General features: G+C 61.0%; 2 protein-coding genes across 4 annotated transcripts in view; both read left to right on the top strand.

Moving 5' to 3' along the window:
* RASGRF1 (Ras protein specific guanine nucleotide releasing factor 1) overlaps positions 1-10,626 on the top strand; it is a 42,402-nt gene extending 31,776 nt beyond the window's left edge. For 2 of the 3 annotated variants that reach the window (XM_054836869.1, XM_054836867.1), the window contains exons 18-27: positions 50-162; positions 842-954; positions 1,380-1,440; positions 3,767-3,870; positions 4,232-4,316; positions 4,592-4,789; positions 5,587-5,666; positions 6,541-6,658; positions 7,010-7,078; positions 9,601-10,626. In XM_054836869.1, the coding sequence (XP_054692844.1) occupies positions 50-162; positions 842-954; positions 1,380-1,440; positions 3,767-3,870; positions 4,232-4,316; positions 4,592-4,789; positions 5,587-5,666; positions 6,541-6,658; positions 7,010-7,078; positions 9,601-9,693 (1,034 nt within the window). In that variant the 3' untranslated portion in view covers positions 9,694-10,626. The remainder of the gene's footprint in view (positions 1-49; positions 163-841; positions 955-1,379; positions 1,441-3,766; positions 3,871-4,231; positions 4,317-4,591; positions 4,790-5,586; positions 5,667-6,540; positions 6,659-7,009; positions 7,079-9,600) is intronic. The other variant, XM_054836868.1, reaches the window with a different exon arrangement.
* A 78-nt stretch (positions 10,627-10,704) lies between these two features.
* Positions 10,705-18,475, top strand: CTSH (cathepsin H). The gene is made up of 12 exons (XM_054836870.1): positions 10,705-10,964; positions 11,091-11,122; positions 11,236-11,341; positions 11,437-11,507; positions 11,938-12,042; positions 12,349-12,435; positions 13,274-13,329; positions 14,405-14,486; positions 14,576-14,644; positions 15,075-15,181; positions 17,024-17,149; positions 17,747-18,475. The coding sequence occupies exons 1-12, from the start codon at positions 10,892-10,894 to the stop codon at positions 17,820-17,822; spliced, it is 990 nt and encodes a 329-aa protein (XP_054692845.1). The 5' UTR covers positions 10,705-10,891; the 3' UTR covers positions 17,823-18,475.
* The last annotated feature ends 87 nt before the right edge of the window (positions 18,476-18,562 follow it).

Genomic DNA, 18,562 nt, shown 5'->3' with positions numbered 1-18,562 from the left:
GTAAGCGATTCCCCACGGAGCTGTGGCTGTGCTAAGGGGTCGCTGGCAGTTTCAGGCTTTCCGACAGACCAGCGGAACGGAGACAAGGAGTTCGTGATCCGGAGAGCGGCCACCAACCGGGTCCTCAACGTGCTGCGGCACTGGGTCTCCAAACACTCGCAGGTGGGTGGCGGGGGCCGGGCGGGGGGGTCGGCGCTGCGGGACCCTCTGGCGTGAATTCGGCCGCCTGCCGGGTGGCTCAGCCAGGCTGCAGCTGGAAAGACAATTTGGCGCTTCTTTTTTAATTAAGCAAATGAGCGGACATGGGTTGGAGGTGGAAACTGTGGCGCAGGGGAGCCGGGAGCCCCTGGCACAGGGCGGGGGGGCAGGCGCTGGGTCGCAGCGTTTGCACGGTCGGTGCGCAGAGGAGGGAGCGGGACCCGCAGTCCTCCCCGCAGCTGGGCTCGGAGGGGTGGCCGGGTGTGATTCTGTCGGGGGCTTCAGGCTGGGGTCCGGGTTAGGAAACCGCGTGGCTTCGCTTGCTGTCCCTTTCCCTCTGCCACTGGTCGCCAGGGGCACTGGGGGCAGCGCCGTACTGGTTGGCACTGGGAAGCCCCCGCGCCCGTCCCAGGCCGGGTGATGCCCATGCCGCGGCGCAGAACGAGCGCGGTGCCTTCTGGCCGGTTCCCGTCGGCCGGGCACCACGGGCTGGGATTTCGGTTGGGATTTCGCCGGGGAGAGGCGGCCGCCCGCGCTGCCCCCAGGGCCCTCCCTGGGTTTAAACGCGCAGGGGGCAGAGCTGCTGGGAATCGACGTTCCGCACATCATGGCGCGTTAGCGCTGACGCTGCTGGCTTTGGCAGGACTTTGAAACCAATGAGGAGCTGAAGTTCAGAGTGATTGGCTTTCTGGAGGAGGTTATACACGACCCCGAGCTCCTGACCCAGGAGAGGAAGGCGGCCGCCAACATCATACGGTGAGGGGTGGGGGGGGGGGGCTGCTTTTCTGGACGCCGTGCCAGGCCTTGGTGGCCGCTTCCCGTTGCCCCCGGGACGAATGCGGACACGAGGTCTCGGGGGGGGGGGGGGCTGTGCCCGCGGCCAGGGCCCGGGGCTCCGCAGGAGGCGAGGAGGAGGATGGGCGGTGCTGGGTGCATCCGTCCCCCTGGCACATCAGGGGCCATGGGCAAGGTGTGACCCCCTTGTCCCCATGTGCGGGGCCAGCCGTGGCCTTGGTTAAGGGTTTTTTTTCTCTTTAAAACAGGAAACGGGACTTAGAAGCGTTCTTATGCACGCCAAGGGTTTAATCTGTGACAAACCACAACGTCGTGCTGCAGCTGCATCGAGTTGTGCGGGTCTGGTGCTTTCCCAGCCAGAGTAACGCTGTCTTTTCATGCCGTAGGACCTTGACTCAGGAGGATCCCGGAGACAATCAGATAACCCTGGAGGAGGTCGTGCAGATGGTAAAGACCCTTCCCCTTCCTCACTCCGCCTGGCAGCTCGGCGTGGTGGTAGGGGAACAGCTAAAGATCCTCACGCTCCGGCACACCCGGCTCAGAGGAGAGCGGTTCCCCAAGCCTGCGTACGGCTGCAAAGCAGGGAAAGGTTTCCCGGGGATGGGGCCAGCTGTGAGCACAGCTGGATCTGTTGCAGGCAGAGGCAACGCTAATCCAGCTGTCGGCAGGACGGCTGGAGTGGGCACGGAGACGTGCCTGCCCGCTGCGGCCGGTGCCCGCCCGAGGGGTGCGGGAAAACCCCGTGGGTTTCCACCGTGTGCTCTGCGTCCCCAAACCTGCGCCAGCGCTGCCGCGCGCCGGTTCCAAGTGACGGGCGCTGGCCCAGCTGCCCCGGGAGCGGAGCCCCGGGAACGTGCAATGGATGTAAAACCAGCAGGGTGGCTGCAGTGCATTTGCCGCCCTCCTGCATTTAAAAAAAACCACACAAGTTCTCCCAGAAAAACCCAAGAGCCACTTTAAATCGGCCTGGTGCACCTGAAACAAGAGCGGCTCTGTCCCCGGGCCCGCCGGCTTCTGGAGTGGTTGAGGCCCCTTGGGGTTTTTTTAAGCTTTTGTCTGCAACCACGGGTGCTGGAAACTTCCTCTGGAGAAGACAAACAAACCCAGAGGGTTTCGGTCTGCACCCATCCCCTGCAGCCTGCACCCCCCCAGTGTGCACCCCCCCCCACAGCCTGCACCCCCCCCCCAGTGTGCACCCACTCCCCGCAGCCTGCACCCCCCAGCATGCACCCACTCCCCACAGCCTGCACGCCCCCCCGAGTGTGCACCCACCCCCCCCAGCCTGCACCCCCCCCCGAGTGTGCACCCACCCCCCCAGCCTGCACCCCCCCGAGTGTGCACCCCCCCTCACAGCCTGCACCCCCCCAGTGTGCACCCACCCCCCGCAGCCTGCACCCCCCCAGTGTGCACCCACCCCCCCCAGCCTGCACCCCCCCCGAGTGTGCACCCACCCCCCCAGCCTGCACCCCCCCGAGTGTGCACCCACCCCCCGCAGCCTGCACCCCCCCAGCGTGCACCCACCCCCCGCAGCCTGCACCCCCCGAGTGTGCACCCACCCCCCCCAGCCTGCACCCCCCCAGCGTGCACCCACTCCCCCCAGCCTGCACCCCCCCAGCGTGCACCCACCCCCCGCAGCCTGTCCAGGGGCCCTTGAGCCCCGCAGAGGAAGCCCAGCTGGTGTTTGCTCCCGGCAGCCGCTTTCACAACCCCCTTCCCAGGCCGGGAGGGGATTTTGCAACGGGCTCTGCGCTGGTGCTGGCCGGAGGGTGTCCCGGCTGCGGGAGTCGCTGGCCGGACTGGAGGCAGAGCAGAGCACCTGCGCCCACCCTGCTCCTGCCGCCCCGTGCACCCTGCGCTTTGCACCTCGGCTCTCGCAGCTCCGTCCCCAGAGCCGCCCGCGGTTCCCGGCCACGCTGCTCCGGTGCCAGCCTGGCTGCTCTCCCCCAGGCACCCCCCGTGCTGGGAGCTGCCACGGTCCCTTTTCCTGGACCCGGGCAGGGGAGACGCTGCTGCTCCTTTCCAGGACGGGGGATGCTGTGGCAAGTGACAGTTCCCTGTGGGACAACCCTGAGTTCGGGCTGCGTTTGTGCCGAAGCGCAGCAAAGCCCGTGCACGCTCCGTGCAGGTCTGGGGCCGGGGGCTCTCGCCGTCAGCCCGGGTGCCCCGAGTGGCGAGCACTGGCAGCGGGGATGGGGGGGGCGTCCCCATTATCCTGCTTTTCTGGACATCCCTTGGAAGAGCTGTCGGGGCAGCAGCAGGGGCCGGGGTCTGCGACCCCACGGGTGCTGGTGGAGCCGTGCTGGCGAGGCTGGCCGAGCGGCCAGGCAGGGGTAGCCGGGCGCAGGGCGGCAGCTCGGCAGCGCCGCTCCAGCTGGGATCCCCATGTGCTTTATTAATTAAACATGTAGAGCAAAAAAGCAGCGGCTGCAGAAGTCAGCGTGTGGGGATCTGTTCCGTAGCTGACACCTAATTACTGAAGCGGAGAGGATTAGTTAATTTTGTGTCTGTACATGTACATGGCTGATAACGTAATTAAAACCGTGGGGTTTGCAGGGCTGCGTGAAGCCGGCACTTCCCAGCGCTGGGGGGATGCGGGATGCGGTGCGGTGCCTCCGGACCATGGGACCAGCACGGCACCGCACACGCCGGCTCCGGTGGGGAAAAGCCTTTGGCTCAGGAGTCCAACTTTGGCTTTGATTTTATGTGCATGAAACGTAGAAGTTCTCGCTGCGCTGTTAACCAGCGAGCCCTCGTTGTTGCCTTTGTCGCTCAGGCTGAGGGAGTCAAGGCAGAACCTTTTGAAAACCACTCGGCCCTGGAAATAGCAGAGCAGCTGACGCTGCTGGATCACCTGGTCTTCAAGAAGATCCCGTACGAGTGAGTGATCCCCGCGGGTGAGGAAGGGCTGTTCCGGCCGCCCAGACTCTGCAGCCGCCCGCTGCCCCGTGGCCAGCCTGGCCCGGGATAAACCCGGAGGGTGCGAAGCCTTCCCGGCCGCCGCCGCTTTGCAGGTAGCCCGGGCCGGGCTCCTGCCCAAGTTTGAGGCCTGACCCCGCGGCTCGTCCGCTGGCGTAGATCCCCTGCCCATCGCACTGAGCCCGCCCGTGCTCTCCCTTCCGGCAGCGTGGGGGGCGAAGGACCCGGCGCCTCCGTCCCGTGGGGGGTGGTGGAGCTTGCAGGGCTTGGGTGTCCCGGAAAAACGGGAAACAATCGTTGAGCCGAATGTTGTCGTTTGCAGAGAGTTCTTTGGGCAAGGTTGGATGAAGCTTGAAAAGAACGAAAGGACTCCTTACATCATGAAGAACACGAAACACTTCAATGACGTAAGCGCAGCCCCGGTGGGGGCCGGGGGGCGGGCAGAGGCCAGGCAGCGCAGCCAGCCCCCGCGGTAGCCAGGGCCTGGGGTGTCCGAGCACTACCTGCCCCCTCCCACGCTCCACGGACGCTCCATGGCGGGTGGAGCATCTCCCGGCGCCGTTGCTCGTTCGGGGCTGCTGCAGTGAAGGGAAAGCTTTCGAAAAACCTCTGCGAGGCTGAGGGCGCATAGCTGGAGCCCAAAGTCCTCCTAACGCGGGCTGGGACCCGTGTCTCCCCCAAGGTCAGTAACTTGATCGCGTCGGAGATCCTCCGGAACGAGGAGATCAACGCGCGGGTGAGCGCCATCGAGAAGTGGGTGGCCGTGGCAGACATCTGCAGGTGCCTGCACAACTACAACGCAGTGCTGGAGATCACCTCCTCCCTCAACCGCAGTGCCATCTTCCGCCTGAAGAAAACCTGGCTCAAGGTCTCCAAGCAGGTAGGGGCAGGGGCCGACGCTGTCCCGGGAGGCAGGGGAGGTTTGTGGGCCGAGCGCGATGGTGTTGGGATGACGTAAGACACGTGTGTTGGAAGAACAGCTAGGAGAAGGAGTAAGGGATTTGTAGGTCTTTCCCAGGAGGGAGCTGTCGCGCGAGCGGCTCAGACCCTGCGTTGCTGTTGGGTTTATTCATCCTGCAGGTCAGACGTGCAGCTAAAGAAGCCTGTTCTAAAGAGTCATTGTAGCGGTATACGCACACACACACTCCTTTAATCGGGCTTTCTGGGCTTCTCAGACAAGTATGGATGAGCAAAGTGAATTCTTGTGTTGAGTTATTGGTATGGAAATAGCTCGTACCCGCACGATGCAGAGCCTGATGGAGTCCAGGGCTGCCGAGCCAGAACCGCTCTGTGGGCTCCTCTGAATCCCAGACAGCATCTTTCTTCCGGCAAAGTGATAAACCTGTAAATTAAAACAGGCGCTGGCGAAGGCAAAGGTGGGAGGCAGGGGAAGGAAGGAAGAAGTGTGCAGCCTGTCCTCATTACGTGTTGGAGGAACTTTGCCTTCAAGTGCTTGCTCAGCTCCTCTGGACGTCACCAGGAGCCGGCTGTAACGGCCAGGGCAGAATTTGTCCCTGCAAAGGCATCAAGCGGCCGGACGGGTGACGTGTCCTGGTGCTGCTGCGGGCAGGGCGGGATGGGAGCGACCCTGCGGCTCCGCGGGCTTTGCCCCCCTGGCTGTGGGGCTGGGGGTTTCTCCCAGGGCCTTCTCCAGGCGACGCTTTGGGTTTCTTGCAGACGAAGGCTCTGATCGATAAGCTACAAAAGCTGGTGTCGTCGGAGGGCAGGTTCAAGAACCTGAGGGAGGCACTGAAAAAGTGAGTGAACGACGATTCTCCTGCGGCTGCTGCCGGCCGGTCGGCCCCAGGGTGGCACGGGACCTCGATCCCAGCCCGGCTCCCGCGCTGCGGGCTGGGGCTTTGCTCATGAGATGACTTCAGAGCCCGCGCTGCCGCGTGTCTCCTTTAGCAGGCACAGGGCAGCGCTTGCGAAGCGATCCCGAGTAATGAGCCGCTCCCTTGAGAGGCGGTGTGGAAAGAAGTGAATGAGAGGGATTGCGAAGGGGGGAATCATTGCCAGGCACCGGGAAACTTCCCCCTCTCCCCTTACAGACTCGTGGTTTACACCCCAAAGTGGCCGTGTTTGGCTACGCTTTCCCACCAGCCAGTGCACGTCACTCCAGGTAGCGTGGGCCTCATCGGCAGCACGCCGGCGTGGCTCCCGAGCCGGAGCGTTGCCCAGCAGAGCGCTGGCAGTGCTGCAATGGCAGCCAGCCCCGCACCCCACTGGGGACGGCGTGGGGCTTCTCTGCCAGCACTCGGGTTCCCTGAGTCGTTACTTGGTGTTCGCTCGGTCCCACACGTCGAGGAGCCCGGTGCTGTGGGTGCCTGGCGAGCGGGGTGCTGAGCTCCCTGGAGCCGGTGCATCCCCACGGCTTGTGCATCACCTCCGGCAGCCCGCGGCTTCGTGTGGGGCACGGCCAGAGCTCGTGCTTGTCCTGCCCTGCCTGCGGGGACGGCGGCTGCAGGATGCGGCCCAGGGGACCAGCAGCCTTCCCGGGGGGGCAGCGTCCTTCTAGGGTTTCTGTATCTTGGAGAGAATCCTTCCAGTTCTGCTAGCCGCGGAGTCCGACCCTCCTCCCCGCTCAAAGCCCCGAGTTCTTTCTTACTTGTTTCTGGTTTGCTCCCCAAGTTGTGACCCGCCGTGCGTCCCCTACCTGGGAATGTACCTGACCGACCTGGCGTTCATCGAGGAGGGGACCCCGAATTACACCGAGGACGGCCTGGTGAACTTCTCCAAAATGAGGATGGTGAGTCTCCCAGCCCCGCTGCGGCGGGCGCGCGGGGGCCGGGTTGGAGAGATGTGGCTCGGTGCTGTGGTGCTGGCCGGGTCCGTGCCCGTGCCCACCCTGCGCGGTCCCCATGGCCGGCCGGTGTCCGCACAGCACCAGGCAGCCACGCGTGTCCCCTGCACGCGGCCGGGGCTGTCCCTGCCGAGGGATGTGCCTGAGGAAATAAAAAAGCCCTTTGCATCGTGCTGCGGTTGAAAGGTGCGGATGGCGTGCGCTCTACCAGCTGCCCGTCACCCTCCCAGGCCTGGGACGCGGTGCCGGTGGTGATGGCGGTGCCGTAAACAGCTTCTGTGGTTTATCTCTGGACAGATTTCACACATCATAAGAGAGATCCGCCAGTTCCAGCAAACCTCCTACAAGATTGAGCACCAGCCTAAGGTACGGCCTTGTCCCGAGCGCCATGCGCTCCCTCTCCTCGTCTCCCGCTCCAATTGCAGCGTCTGAGCAGCCTGCAATTTCTGGCAGCGACTTCGGGGCAGATATGGTGCTTCTGTACGGAACGTCACACCAGAACGCCAGCAGAACCAGTGCGGGGTGGGGGGGCTTGTGTCAGGCGAGGGGACGGCCCGGGAGACGGTAGTGACCTCCCTGCTCCGGTGCCTCTCGTGCCACGCACGCCGTACAGCGCCTGCGCAGCATCGCTGGCAGAGCAGCAGGATGCAGCGTCCCACCGTCCGAGCCGTGGCAGAACGAGTCAGCGCTGTCCCTGCCTGTCCCTCGCTTTGCTGCCGTTTCTTCCCAGCAGACGGGGCTGCCCTTTCACTCCGGCTCTTTCTGCAAGCCGCCGCGATGTGGGCACGGGGGGCAGCAGCCGGGCACGGTCCTGCTGAGCTGGGGCTGCAGCGTGGCCGTGGCCGTGGCCTGGCAACGGGGCAAGGGAGCGGCCTGGAGGGGCTCCGGGGAGCGGGTGGGCACTGGGCATGGCGCTGCCCTCCGCCCTGAGCCGTGGTCGGGCAAACGTCGGCCGAGGCAGAGACCTCTGTGCGGCGAGGGCACGGGCACGGCTCTGGCTGCGCAGGTCCCCGTCCTGCGGTAGAGCAGCTCCGGGACTTGAACTGGGCCGGAGCTCGTGTTGTACCTGAGGTGGAACGAGAGGCTGTACCGTCCGTGGGAACGAGTTACAAGTGTTGGTGGCTCCCGGCACCGCTGCCCTCGCACCCTGCGCTCCCTCGCAGCAGGAGCGTGGCCGGTGCCTCTGCGCCGGGAGCAGGGCCTGCGCCTCGCTGGAGGCCGCTGGCAGCGGTGCAGGGACGGAGGGTGGCTGCAGGGGCCGCAGCAGGTTGCCCCGTGCCTCCCCCGGGATGCCGCAGCGGCGGCGTTGCTCCAGACAGCAGCTACACCGGGACGTGCCAGCCGTGGGGCAGGGCGGGCAGCGTGGCGGGTGGCCGGAGTGCTCCTCGGCTGCTCTCTGCGTTTATAAAATGCGCACACTGCTCCTCTCCTGCACGGCCGGGCACGGCGCGGAGCCTGCCCCTCCCTCAGTGCCCCCTTCCCCTGCTGCGGCTTTGCACGGCGCCGGGCCCTGGGTCCCCCGCGGGGCAGCTGAGCGGTCCCGGCAGCGGCAGAGCCCACCCTGGAGGCAGCCAGCACTCGCTGCTCTGGGGCAGCACCCCCGTCCCGGGCTGCGGGTGCCGGCTGGGAGCAGAGCGAGGTGCCGGGTGGCCTCCGCCTCTCGGTGGCCCCACACGTGTGATGAGAGAAAAGGTCTCAGCCGCCCTCACGCTTCCTCCGCTGCAGCCCTGCAGAGCCACCCGGGAACCGGGCTGGTCGCTGTGGGGGTTTCCACTGTCTCCAGCGCTGCCGTTCTCCAGAAACAGCAAACTCTCCTGAACAGCGCTGCTGCCCTGCCGGCCTCTGCCGAACCCGCGCGGTGCCCCGGCTGCCGCGTTGTTGGTGACCGGGCCGGGCTGAACCGCCCTCCGACGGTGCCAATTTCCGTGTGCAGTGGCAGGAGCAGCCCGGGTCCCTCTGGACCACAACCCTGGAGGTCGGGGAGCCATGGGCTCCGGTTTGTGCCTGGGCAGCCCCCGGCCCTGTCCCCCGCACCGCCGGTCCCTGCCCAGGGCCGGGCTCACGCCGCAGCCATTTCCCGACCGGGGACACCGGTAACCCCGGCCTCCTCCCGGCCTCCTGCTCAGCAGGAAGATCAGCGTGAAGCAGCCCAGTGCCCCGGGGAAAGCCAGCTGCGAACAGCCAGCGCCAGCTGCGGGGCAGGGTGGTAGGGTGCTGCGAGATGCGTGGCCGTGCATCGCCCCGTCTCCCTGCAGGGGTGGGATACGGCCCTACAGAAGCTCCCGGACGCTCCTGTGGGTGACGGGATCGAGCCCTGTCTGCGCTGCCGGCGCTTCCTGGGCAAAGGCTCTGCTGCCAGCTGCTCCTCGCGCCGGCCGGCTCCGAACCCCAGGCGCGGCGCCTTGCCCCGGCATGGGCTGTGCCCCTCTCCGGCATCAGTTGAGCATGCCGCAGGGCTAATGAGGCCAAAAAGCAAAAAAAAAAATCTTCCAGGAATTGCGAGCAAATTTTCTGCTCGCACCGGAGCAGGTGTCCTGCCCCAGCAGCAGCATTCCTGCAGCAGGAATGTCGTTCCCCACTTACGCGGCGCCTTAATTATCAGGATTTTTGTGTTCTCAACAGGAGAGAACTTTGTGGCTGATAAAATAGTATCAGAGAGGAAAACTAAGCAAGAAAAACAGAAGAGCAGCTGAGGAGTAGGCAAGACTTTGCAATGCCAGGATGAGATAAGCACGTGCAATGCCTGTGTCGGTTGGCAGGAACTGCGGGCACTTCTGCGACTCGTCGGTTACTGCTCAGGCCTTTCTCATTTCCCAGTTTCAGCATTTATCGCGGGCTGCAGCAGAGGCGAGTCCTCCCCGTTAACGGTTTGGCTCTCGTTTTTCCAGGTGACGCAGTACCTGCTGGACCACTCGTTTGTGATGGACGAAGAAACCCTTTACGAAGCTTCTCTGCGGATAGAGCCCAAACTGCCTTCTTGAGCCCGGAGCAGTGGCGGGCGGCTGCTCGTGTACACACGCTATACCATACTGTATATATGTTTGTTTCTGTTGGACGCCCTGGAGTGACTTCCACGTATGTGCTTCTCCAAGCAAACCGCCCCCCTCGTTCTTAGGCCGCAGTAGACCTCGCGTAGGATTTCCCGCGTCGTTTAAGGTTTCACGCATCGACACTTTGCTGGAGTCCCGGTTTCTTTTCGATGATGTTATTTTTGTCATTTGTTCTCCTCGAGGGGCGGGCGGTGGGGCGGGTGAACCCGCGCGCTCCCCCGGGGCTCCGGGCAGCGCGGAGCGGCTCTCGCTCGGGCGGCATCGGCAGCGATGTCCCCGGGCAAGCTCTGTCAGGCGGGGGAAGAGGACGTCCAAGGTTTTCCCACCGCGCGAAGCCGCCGGCTGTGCATGCCGCCCCGGCACGGGGGGGGCTCTCGGCCGCTGCCCCCCGTCCCTCCGAAGTCGGGAAGATGGAAAGGACCCTTTGACTCTCCTCGCTGCCTACGGCTCATGACAAGCTTCTGTTGATATGCTATAGCTCCGTATACCTTGTGACCACTCTGAGTAACATGACGTAGAATTAGAAAAAGATGACCGAGTGTTTTTATTACATATACTGTAATCCTGTCTAACCACCTTCTAGCAGGAATATAGTAATGTAGTGCTTATTCTGTGAATATTACCATGTATTTTTTACATTGTACAGTATATAAACACAGTTTAACTTTACAGTGGCAGGCATGCTCCACTCTAACAACCAGAACACTTTTGCTGTAAGCAATACCTCGTGGTATGAGAATTCTCTTTCAAGCCCTAAATCTATTTCAACTTACAGCTTGTTTGGAAAAATATTTCCATTTTTTTGTAAAAATATATGTTTCCTGATTACCTCTTGCTAATAAATCTATTCTATCTCAGGGTGAACCGGGACTCGGGATGTTTTTATCGGCGGGTCAACGCCGGCCCCGCCCCCGGCCCCGCCCCCCGGGACGCCCCGCCCATTCCCCGCCCCTCCGGCCAAGGCTCGGCTCGCTTCGGCCTGGCTCGGTTCGGCTCGGCTCGATTCGGCCCGATTCGGCTCGGCTCGATTCGGCCCGGCCCGGTTCGTTCGGCTCGATTCGGCCCGGCCCGGTTCGGCTCGCCTCGCCTCGATTCGGCCCGGTTCGGCTCGGCTCGGCTCGGCACGGACATGGGCTGGGCCGCGCTGCTGGCTGTGGCCGCGGTCCTGGCGCCCGCCGCCGCCTGGGCGCCCTCGGCCGAAGGTAAAGGGGCACCGGGAGGGGAGGGGGTGGCTCGGCACGGCTCGGCACGGCTCGGCTCACCGCCCCGGGCGCTCTCCGGGCCGGGGCCCGCGGCAGCCGCTGACGCCTCCCCGCTCTCTCCCGCAGAGGAGCTGCAGTTCAAGGCCTGGATGCTTCAGGTAAAGCTCCGGGGGCGCCTCCGCCGGGGGCCGCGCTGGCGGGGGCCGGGCAGGGGCTCGGGGCGGGCGGGGACCCCGCGGGAGCGGCGGGATGACGGGCTCTGCCCCCGCAGAACAACCGGCGGTACGGCCCGGGCGAGTACCCCCGCAGGCTGCGCATCTTCCTCGGCAACAAACGGCAGATCGACGAGCACAACGCCGGCAACCACAGCTTCCAGAGTAGGAGCCGCTGCCCCGGCCCCGGCCCGCTCCCGCTCTCGCTTTGGATTCTGATCCTGAGCGAGCAAACCCTTCCCGTCTCCCCCTCCTCCTAGTGAGCCTGAACCAGTTTTCAGATCTGACCTTCGCCGAATTTAAAAAGCTGTACCTGTGGAGAGAGCCCCAGGTAAGCCCCGGGAGGGTGCTGCGGGTGGGGAGGAGGGGGCCGGCAGGGCGGCCGACCCTGAGCCACGGGGGCTCTGTGTCACGCTGCACCCACACATGGGCCGGCACCCATCGCTCTGCTGCCTGAAATCCGCTTTGCTACGTGAGCGTCCTGTTCCGCCGGAGCCTGGGTAAGAGCGAGGTGAACCCCCCATCCCTGCCTTCAGCCACCGCTTGGCCCCGGCTCCAGCCGAATTGCCACTTCTGCTTTCAGCTTTGCAGGTTGAGCTGTATGTTTAAGGGTGGACCTGAGGCCTGATCCCGTTCCCGCACAAGCAGCGTGGCAGTCGCTGCTCCCTCCGCGCCAGGGAGGGTGGTTGGCCGTGGGCCACCGTCCCCTGGCACGTCCCCCAGCGCGGCAGCTTGCCACAGCCCTCCCGCCTCACTTGCAGAACTGCTCAGCTACAAAGGGGAACTTCCTGCGCAGCTCCGGGCCATATCCTGACTCCATCGACTGGAGGAAGAAGGGAAATTACGTGACGCCAGTGAAAAACCAGGTGAGGAGAGCGTGTCATCGGTGACGCACCCAGAGCGGGCCCTGAGAGGGGCTAACTGCTGTGGGCAGGGCACTGTGCCGGAGGAGCGGTGCTGGTGTCAGCATGCCTGCGGGGAAGCAATCTGCCCCGGGATGGCGTGGGGGTGGCCAGGGGTGTTGGGGTAGGGGGAGGCCATGGCCCCTGGGATGCCAGCGGGGGGAATCCCTGTGCTCCTGGCGTGCCCTTCTGCCCCGGCCCTGGCATTTCAGGGAGGGCAGTGACCCCACGGCACGTTACACAGCAGTTCCCCTCCGGTTCCTAACACAGGGCCCCTGTGGGAGCTGCTGGACCTTTTCCACCACGGGGTGTTTGGAGTCTGCTATCGCTATTGCAACAGGAAAGCTCCTCTCTCTGGTAAGAGATTTTCCTCTCCTGCGCACTGATGGCAAGTCCTGCCGCCGGTTACCTGCTGGAGCTGCCAGTGGGGCCAGCCCACTCCTGTCTGCTTGTTCCTGAACTGCTTGTTCCCAGTCCAGCTGTACGTCGCTGCGTGCGGCTGTGGTGGGCACCCCCGGCCCTGCAGACCCCAGGCAGCTCTTTGCGAGCTGAGCAGCACTGCCGGGGGAGGTGTGGGGCAGTGTGGCCAGGAGCTCTGTGCCTGAGGCCGTGCCTGTCACCATCCCCTCCCAGGTCTGAGTGCCCTGCTGCCCCAGGCTTGGGCAGAGCCCGTTTTGGAGCAGGATGGAAGCGCGGAGGCTGGAGGGTGACGGGTCCCTGCCACTGGTGGCCAGCGTGTTTAGCTAGAGCCATGTCTGGTGCTGCCAGACAGGAGGAGCTCCTTGCTGCAAAACAGCTTGCTGCAAGCAGCACATTGTGAGACTATTTATTTTTAAGCTCCCAGAGGATTTATGTTCTCAAAGAACCAGAAAGACAGTAGCCACTTATGTGACTTATCAGAATAGCTGAGGGTTGGGCCTGTGTGTTAAAAACAAACTTGACCTTTGAAAGAGATCTTGGCCGGTGCTCCCGCGGGTGGGACGGGGGCCCGGCGGGCCTGAGGAGGAATGCCTCTTGCAGCCGGAGCATCCTGAGCTGCTGGCTCCACGTCTTCCTCGTGCTGCTTCTGGGGACGTGGAGCCCCACGTGGGTAAACCCAGTGCGCTCTGGCTGCCTGCCACACGGGCTGCGTTCTGTCTCACTTATTCGGAATGCAGGTGTTGAATATACGCTGACTCAAAAAACTTTTCTGTAGGCGGAACAACAGTTAGTTGATTGCGCCCAGGCTTTTAACAACCATGGCTGCAGTGGGTAAGTAGTAGAAAGTGAGAAAGAATAGAAATAAGAGGGTTTTGTGGTCCGTGATTGACAGCCTTTCTCAAGATCTAGTGTCGGGATCCTTCCAGATCTTGGAATGGTTTTTGTTTCCCCAAGGCTGAGACATGTCAGAGAAAATGTTTTTGGGTTTGGTTTGGTTATTTTAGTTTTGCCCTCCCTAGAGGTTAGAAAGTTTGAATAAACTTCCAGCATTTCCTAGCCTCTGTTGTTCCTCTTGTTTAGTAGTTTTTTCTTCTGATACTTGTTTTGTTACAATGTCTTCTGAAACCGCAGCTTCGGGTGCTAGGTAGCTAGGCTTTAATGCGCTCAGGGAAAGCAAGGGGAGTTTCATCTGTTGCTCTGCTCATGGGTCATGCACATCTCATGACACTTTAAGGAACCCACAGAAACCTCTGCTTCCCCTTTGGTAAATTCCTACTGGTATTGCTAGAGAAGGCAGAAAATAAAGCTTTCTGATATCTTACGTTTTCTGTAAGATAAGCGGTCTCTGAGGAATGTTCGGAGAGCAAAACCACTCGGTGCTTTTTATTTTTTCTCGTGGCTCCTCCTTGTCCTCTCCTTGTGAGCACACCCTGAGCACGCTCCCCTTTTCTTCCCTCCTGAGATGTGCTCCCCAGAGCTGGCTGGGGAAGGAAGCAGCTGTGGGTCCCTTCTTGCCCCCTGTGCTGGGTAGCTGGGCAGAGGTCACAGAAAAACACCCCCCGTGCGCAGGGCTGCCGGGCTGAGCTGGCGGGGTGGGTGCTGTGAGGGCGAGGCAGCCTCGCACCTTCGGGGCCCCTGCACTGGCATTCTCCCGCGGGGATCGGGCACCCCTTCCCGTGCCGAAGAGCGTGGTGGGCTAGGCCAGGAGTCCCAGGCAGGGAGGCACTGCAGGAACAGACTGGAGCTTATGCCTTTAGAGGGTCCGGGACACACGCTGTCCCTCCCTTTCCCCCCACTTTGTGGAACAGTCTGTAGGACTGTGGGGGGAAGGTTGATGGCTTTGCTCTGCAGAAGCCGCAGCATTACCACCCTAATTAATCTGCATTCTGGCTGTGTTGTCTTGCAGGGGCCTGCCAAGCCAAGCCTTCGAATACATATTGTATAACAAAGGGCTCATGGGGGAGGATGCCTACCCGTACCGGGCCGAGGTATTTCCAGCACAGCTCAGAGGCATTTCTGCAGTGGCAGAGCAGGGTCCGGAGCAGGCTCTAACACCGTTTCCTTTCTGTCCACACAGAATGGCACCTGCAAGTTCCAGCCGGAGAAGGCTGTAGCGTTTGTCAAGGATGTTATCAATATCACGCAGGTGAGGTCCCGAGGGGCTGTTTCCAAACTGCCAGGGCTGTGCCGAGCCTGGCCTGGAAGGTGCTTGGGTGCCCCGAGGCGTGCCAGGCTCATGCTGCAGCCTGCTTGCTCTTGGGAGAGGAGTGAGCTGCTGGCGTGCACACTCCTGCTCTCCTGTGTGCCACCAGCTCCCATTTCTGGAGGTGGCACCAGCGAAGCGCTGTAGTCAAATACAGGCACTGGGTCTCTGCCTGCTTTCCACAGTGTGTGCAGCTCCAGGCTGTAAGGAAGTGTTGGTTCTCATCCTGCAGTGCAGGCAGCACTTGTTTCCTTGTCTGCAAGTGGAAAGCCAGGGTTAGGCATCCCTGCTGGGCTCTGACTGCTGGTCCGGGGATCCTGACTGGTTCCAGCATAATCAGGAGATAAATGACCCTGGGATCCTCTTCTTGCAGTATGACGAGAATGGCATGGTGGAAGCTGTGGGGAAGCACAACCCGGTGAGCTTTGCGTTTGAGGTGACGGGTGACTTCATGCACTACAGAAAAGGCGTCTATTCAAAGTGAGTACTTCTGAACCTGGGAGGTGAGGGGAAGGTGTAGGGCTGGAATTACTCACATCCCCGTTTCTCCCACTTTATGGCACTAGACGGAGGGACACTGAACTGCATTCTTCCATTTTCTTTTAAACAGAAAATAGAAAACATAAGTAAACTGAGCTTCAATATACTGATTTCCCAGGGGGGTGAGAGCGCAGCACAGGGGAGAGGGAGCAGTGTGCTTGCAGCCAACTTACTGCTAGGAGCCAGTCCAGGCTGAAGACCAGACTGGATTTGGAACAAAGCCCAGGAGTTGGGGAGCCCCACTGCAGAGCTGGGGAGCCTGTCCTAGGGCTGACATCTGTGTCCGAGCTCTGGACGGCGGCAGGGTCAGCCTGGTCCAGCAGCTGAACGCAGCAGGTTTACTTTGGGTAAGCCCTAACCAAAGTGAGTTTTCCGTGAGACTTGGGCAGCTCTTCCAGTGCGGGACCTGGGAGGGGTGGCGGTGAGCAGCGTGGCTGTGCTCACGCTGCCTGCACCCGAGCCGGGACGTCGGCAGGTTGTGTTACTCAGGCAGGGTCCCCACGTCGCAGTTCTACGCAGGGCAGGCAGCTCCCCGGGCACCCCGTGCCAACCCCCTTAGGTGCGTGCCTGCTTCTGCAGCTGGACCTGTGAGAGAAGCGGCAGAGATGAAGAACTAGTCTGAGACACGAAGTGACCTGGCAGAAGAAGGTCTCGAGTGTTGTGTCAGCTCTGTAGCCAAGGCAAAAAGCCACTTAAAAGGATGATGATTATATTTTGGAAAGGCTGTGGAAGCTGACTGCGGTAGGATAGATTTCTATTAGGGGAGAAATGGGGAAAGTGCATGTTTGGAGAGAACTAGCAAAACACTTTAAGAGTAATGAAGCCTCGGTCACGTAGAACTGCAGGGAAAATTAAACTAAGAGGCTAAGCATGAGTGATCTGCCCCAGGGAGCTGGAAGGGAGAGAGTAGGCAGCACCATGAATTCGAGTGGCTCTGCTGTTGCAATAAAGACAGCAATCTCAAAGCTAACTGCATCAGCGGGCAGGGGTGAGAGCAGGCAGTGGTCAAGATACTTTGCAATAGGAGTGGTTTGAGGAACACACCAAGTGAAGTTACCCTGTAGGTTCATAGTCTTGGGTAGATTTGAAGCATATGGAATAACTGATGCGCCAGTGTTTGTAGCCTATGCTCCCCAGGCCAGCTATTAACAGGTTCAAGAAGAGTAAATCTGTACTGGGGATTATTGATCTTTTACTTATCTGTGATCTGAAAATGTTTAAAAACAGGTGCTCTAGAGACGGGAGCTTGTACCTTGTGTTATCTTGTTCTGTATCACTTTCATCAAGTGCAATTTAAAAGCTGGAAATTGAGAGGAAATGCAAGGAAATGTGTATTTAGACTGAGGAACTCGCTGTTCCCTGTGCAGAATGTGGAACAGAGCCCCTGAACTTCAGGGCAGAACAAACCATTGCTGGGATGCACTAAGTGCTTCTGGTTGCCATTGGAAAAATTCCTTTGCTCAGATTTTTCACTGTAGCTCGTTCTTGTGTGACAATGGTGATGTTGATTCTGAACAAAAAGCCAGACCAGGTCCTCGGATCAAAGTTCCGTGAAGCCTATTGCCCTGACTCCAGATACGGCCAGTAATAATCTCTGAGTGAGAGAACAGAACCGTATCCCATTGTCTTGGCTTCCCTCCCTACTCTCCACAACTGGAGGTTCAGAGTACCCATTAGTGCTTTTTGTAGTTGGAGTGCAATCAAGAATGCCAGCTAATCCACAATTAATTAGGCTGGTTTTTCATGTAACAAATCTGCATTATTTTTCCCTTTTCTTTGCAGCCCACGATGTGAGCACACTCCTGACAAGGTGAACCACGCTGTCCTCGCTGTGGGGTACGGAGAAGAAAACGGGACCCCTTACTGGATTGTGAAGAACTCCTGGGGCCCGCTGTGGGGCATGGATGGGTAAGGAGCTCCCAACACTACTGCACCCACCTCGGTCTCCTGGGGCCTGGTAAAAGGACGGTCGTGTGCGTGGGCTTCCAGCCACCCGCGTCACCCCCCGGTCGCCCTTACGCTCTCAAGCGGAAATGTCACAGCTCTCGTACGCTGGGCAGGGGCGGTCATCCCAGCCTCGGCAGTTAAGGAGATGTGGCTCTACAAAGCATGGTTAGAGCGGACCTGGAGAGCAGCGAACCTGCCGTTGTCACCGGGGGCTCGGCCAGCATGTGTGGAGCCGCCGTGGCGCTGGTTTGCCGGGAGACCAATGTGCCTCTTCTGTGGTTACACGGCCGGAGAAGAGCAGGTTGGGCTGGGAGCGTTTTCACTCTGGCTCTGCAAGTCTTTCCAGCTGCAAGTGAAGTTTTGAGAGTCAGGTGCTAGTCTGTGATTTAAGGGGGACTAACTGCTGGCTGTAACGGCGCTGCCACGGGTATTTGCTCCTTGCGCTGGCGTGAGAGAGGAGCTTGCACAGAATGAGAGCAGTCGCCTTGCGCCAGTGTCCGTCGTGCCGACTGCTGGAGTAGGGAACACTCGCTCATACGCATTCCTCTCTCGTTTTAGGTACTTCCTTATTGAACGTGGGAAGAATATGTGTGGTCTTGCTGCTTGTGCATCTTACCCAGTTCCTCAGGTGTAAGCGGAGAGTGCAGGCTGGGGAAAGCGGGCATGGGAAAAGGAGCGACTGGAGTTTCTGCATAGGAATTTCTGAATGCTAAAATCAAGAAAGCGAGAACAAGATGAACTGTCTGCTCAGAGTCATTACCTGCAGGCAGATTCCTCGGTCTGCATGCAGCCCCTTGCAGTAGGAAGACCCGCACCTCCTTTCCCCAGACAAAAGCAAGCGTGCCCCTGCGCTGGGAGCCAGACTCCAGCCGCTCGCCCGCTTCCAGCCGAGGCCCCGCCAGGCTGGGGGCAGCGGGGGCTGCCTGGGCGGCTGAAACGCCACAACACTGCCCCAACAACGCTCGCCCCTTCCCTAGGGCGGCTGCTTTCGGATCAACGGCTGTAACGTCTAGGGCTCTTTTTATTTTCTTTGAAGGACAAAGCTGAGTGCTGTGATTTCTAAGTCCTACCTATTTTCATGAAATTGTTTTTAGTATTTTTTGTATTTAAAAATAGGGTATTTTAATGCAGAAGAAATGGATGATTTTCTTTCATGGCTCTGAAGGAAGCAAGAAGCTTAGTGCTAGTGGTGTACACGCAGGGGGTGAGGCGGCCGTGTGGGGCCCACTGCTGTTTGTGTTATCGCACGCTCAAATCCGCCACTGAATAAAGAGGCCTTGTCACCGCGCGGTGTGTGCTCTGCGCGTTACCGGGTCGCGGGTGGGAGGTCTGCCGTTAAGTCTTTGCTTTCCGACCCCGGGGCTGTCGGGGGGG

The sequence above is a fragment of the Grus americana genome, chromosome 10 (assembly GCF_028858705.1).
Source record: "Grus americana isolate bGruAme1 chromosome 10, bGruAme1.mat, whole genome shotgun sequence".
Classification (NCBI taxonomy): Eukaryota; Metazoa; Chordata; class Aves; order Gruiformes; family Gruidae; genus Grus; species Grus americana.
Note: the sequence above shows the minus strand (reverse complement) of the source record. Positions and strands in the feature narration are given on the sequence as shown.

Bases quoted from the DNA above. Each gene is read 5' to 3' on its own strand.
- CTSH (XM_054836870.1), top strand. From the start codon at position 10,892: ATGGGCTGGGCCGCGCTGCTGGCTGTGGCCGCGGTCCTGGCGCCCGCC. The intron at 11,342-11,436 runs GTAGGAGCCGCT...CCCTCCTCCTAG, and splicing joins CGGCAACCACAGCTTCCAGA to TGAGCCTGAACCAGTTTTCA. The intron at 17,150-17,746 runs GTAAGGAGCTCC...CTCTCGTTTTAG, and splicing joins CCGCTGTGGGGCATGGATGG to GTACTTCCTTATTGAACGTG.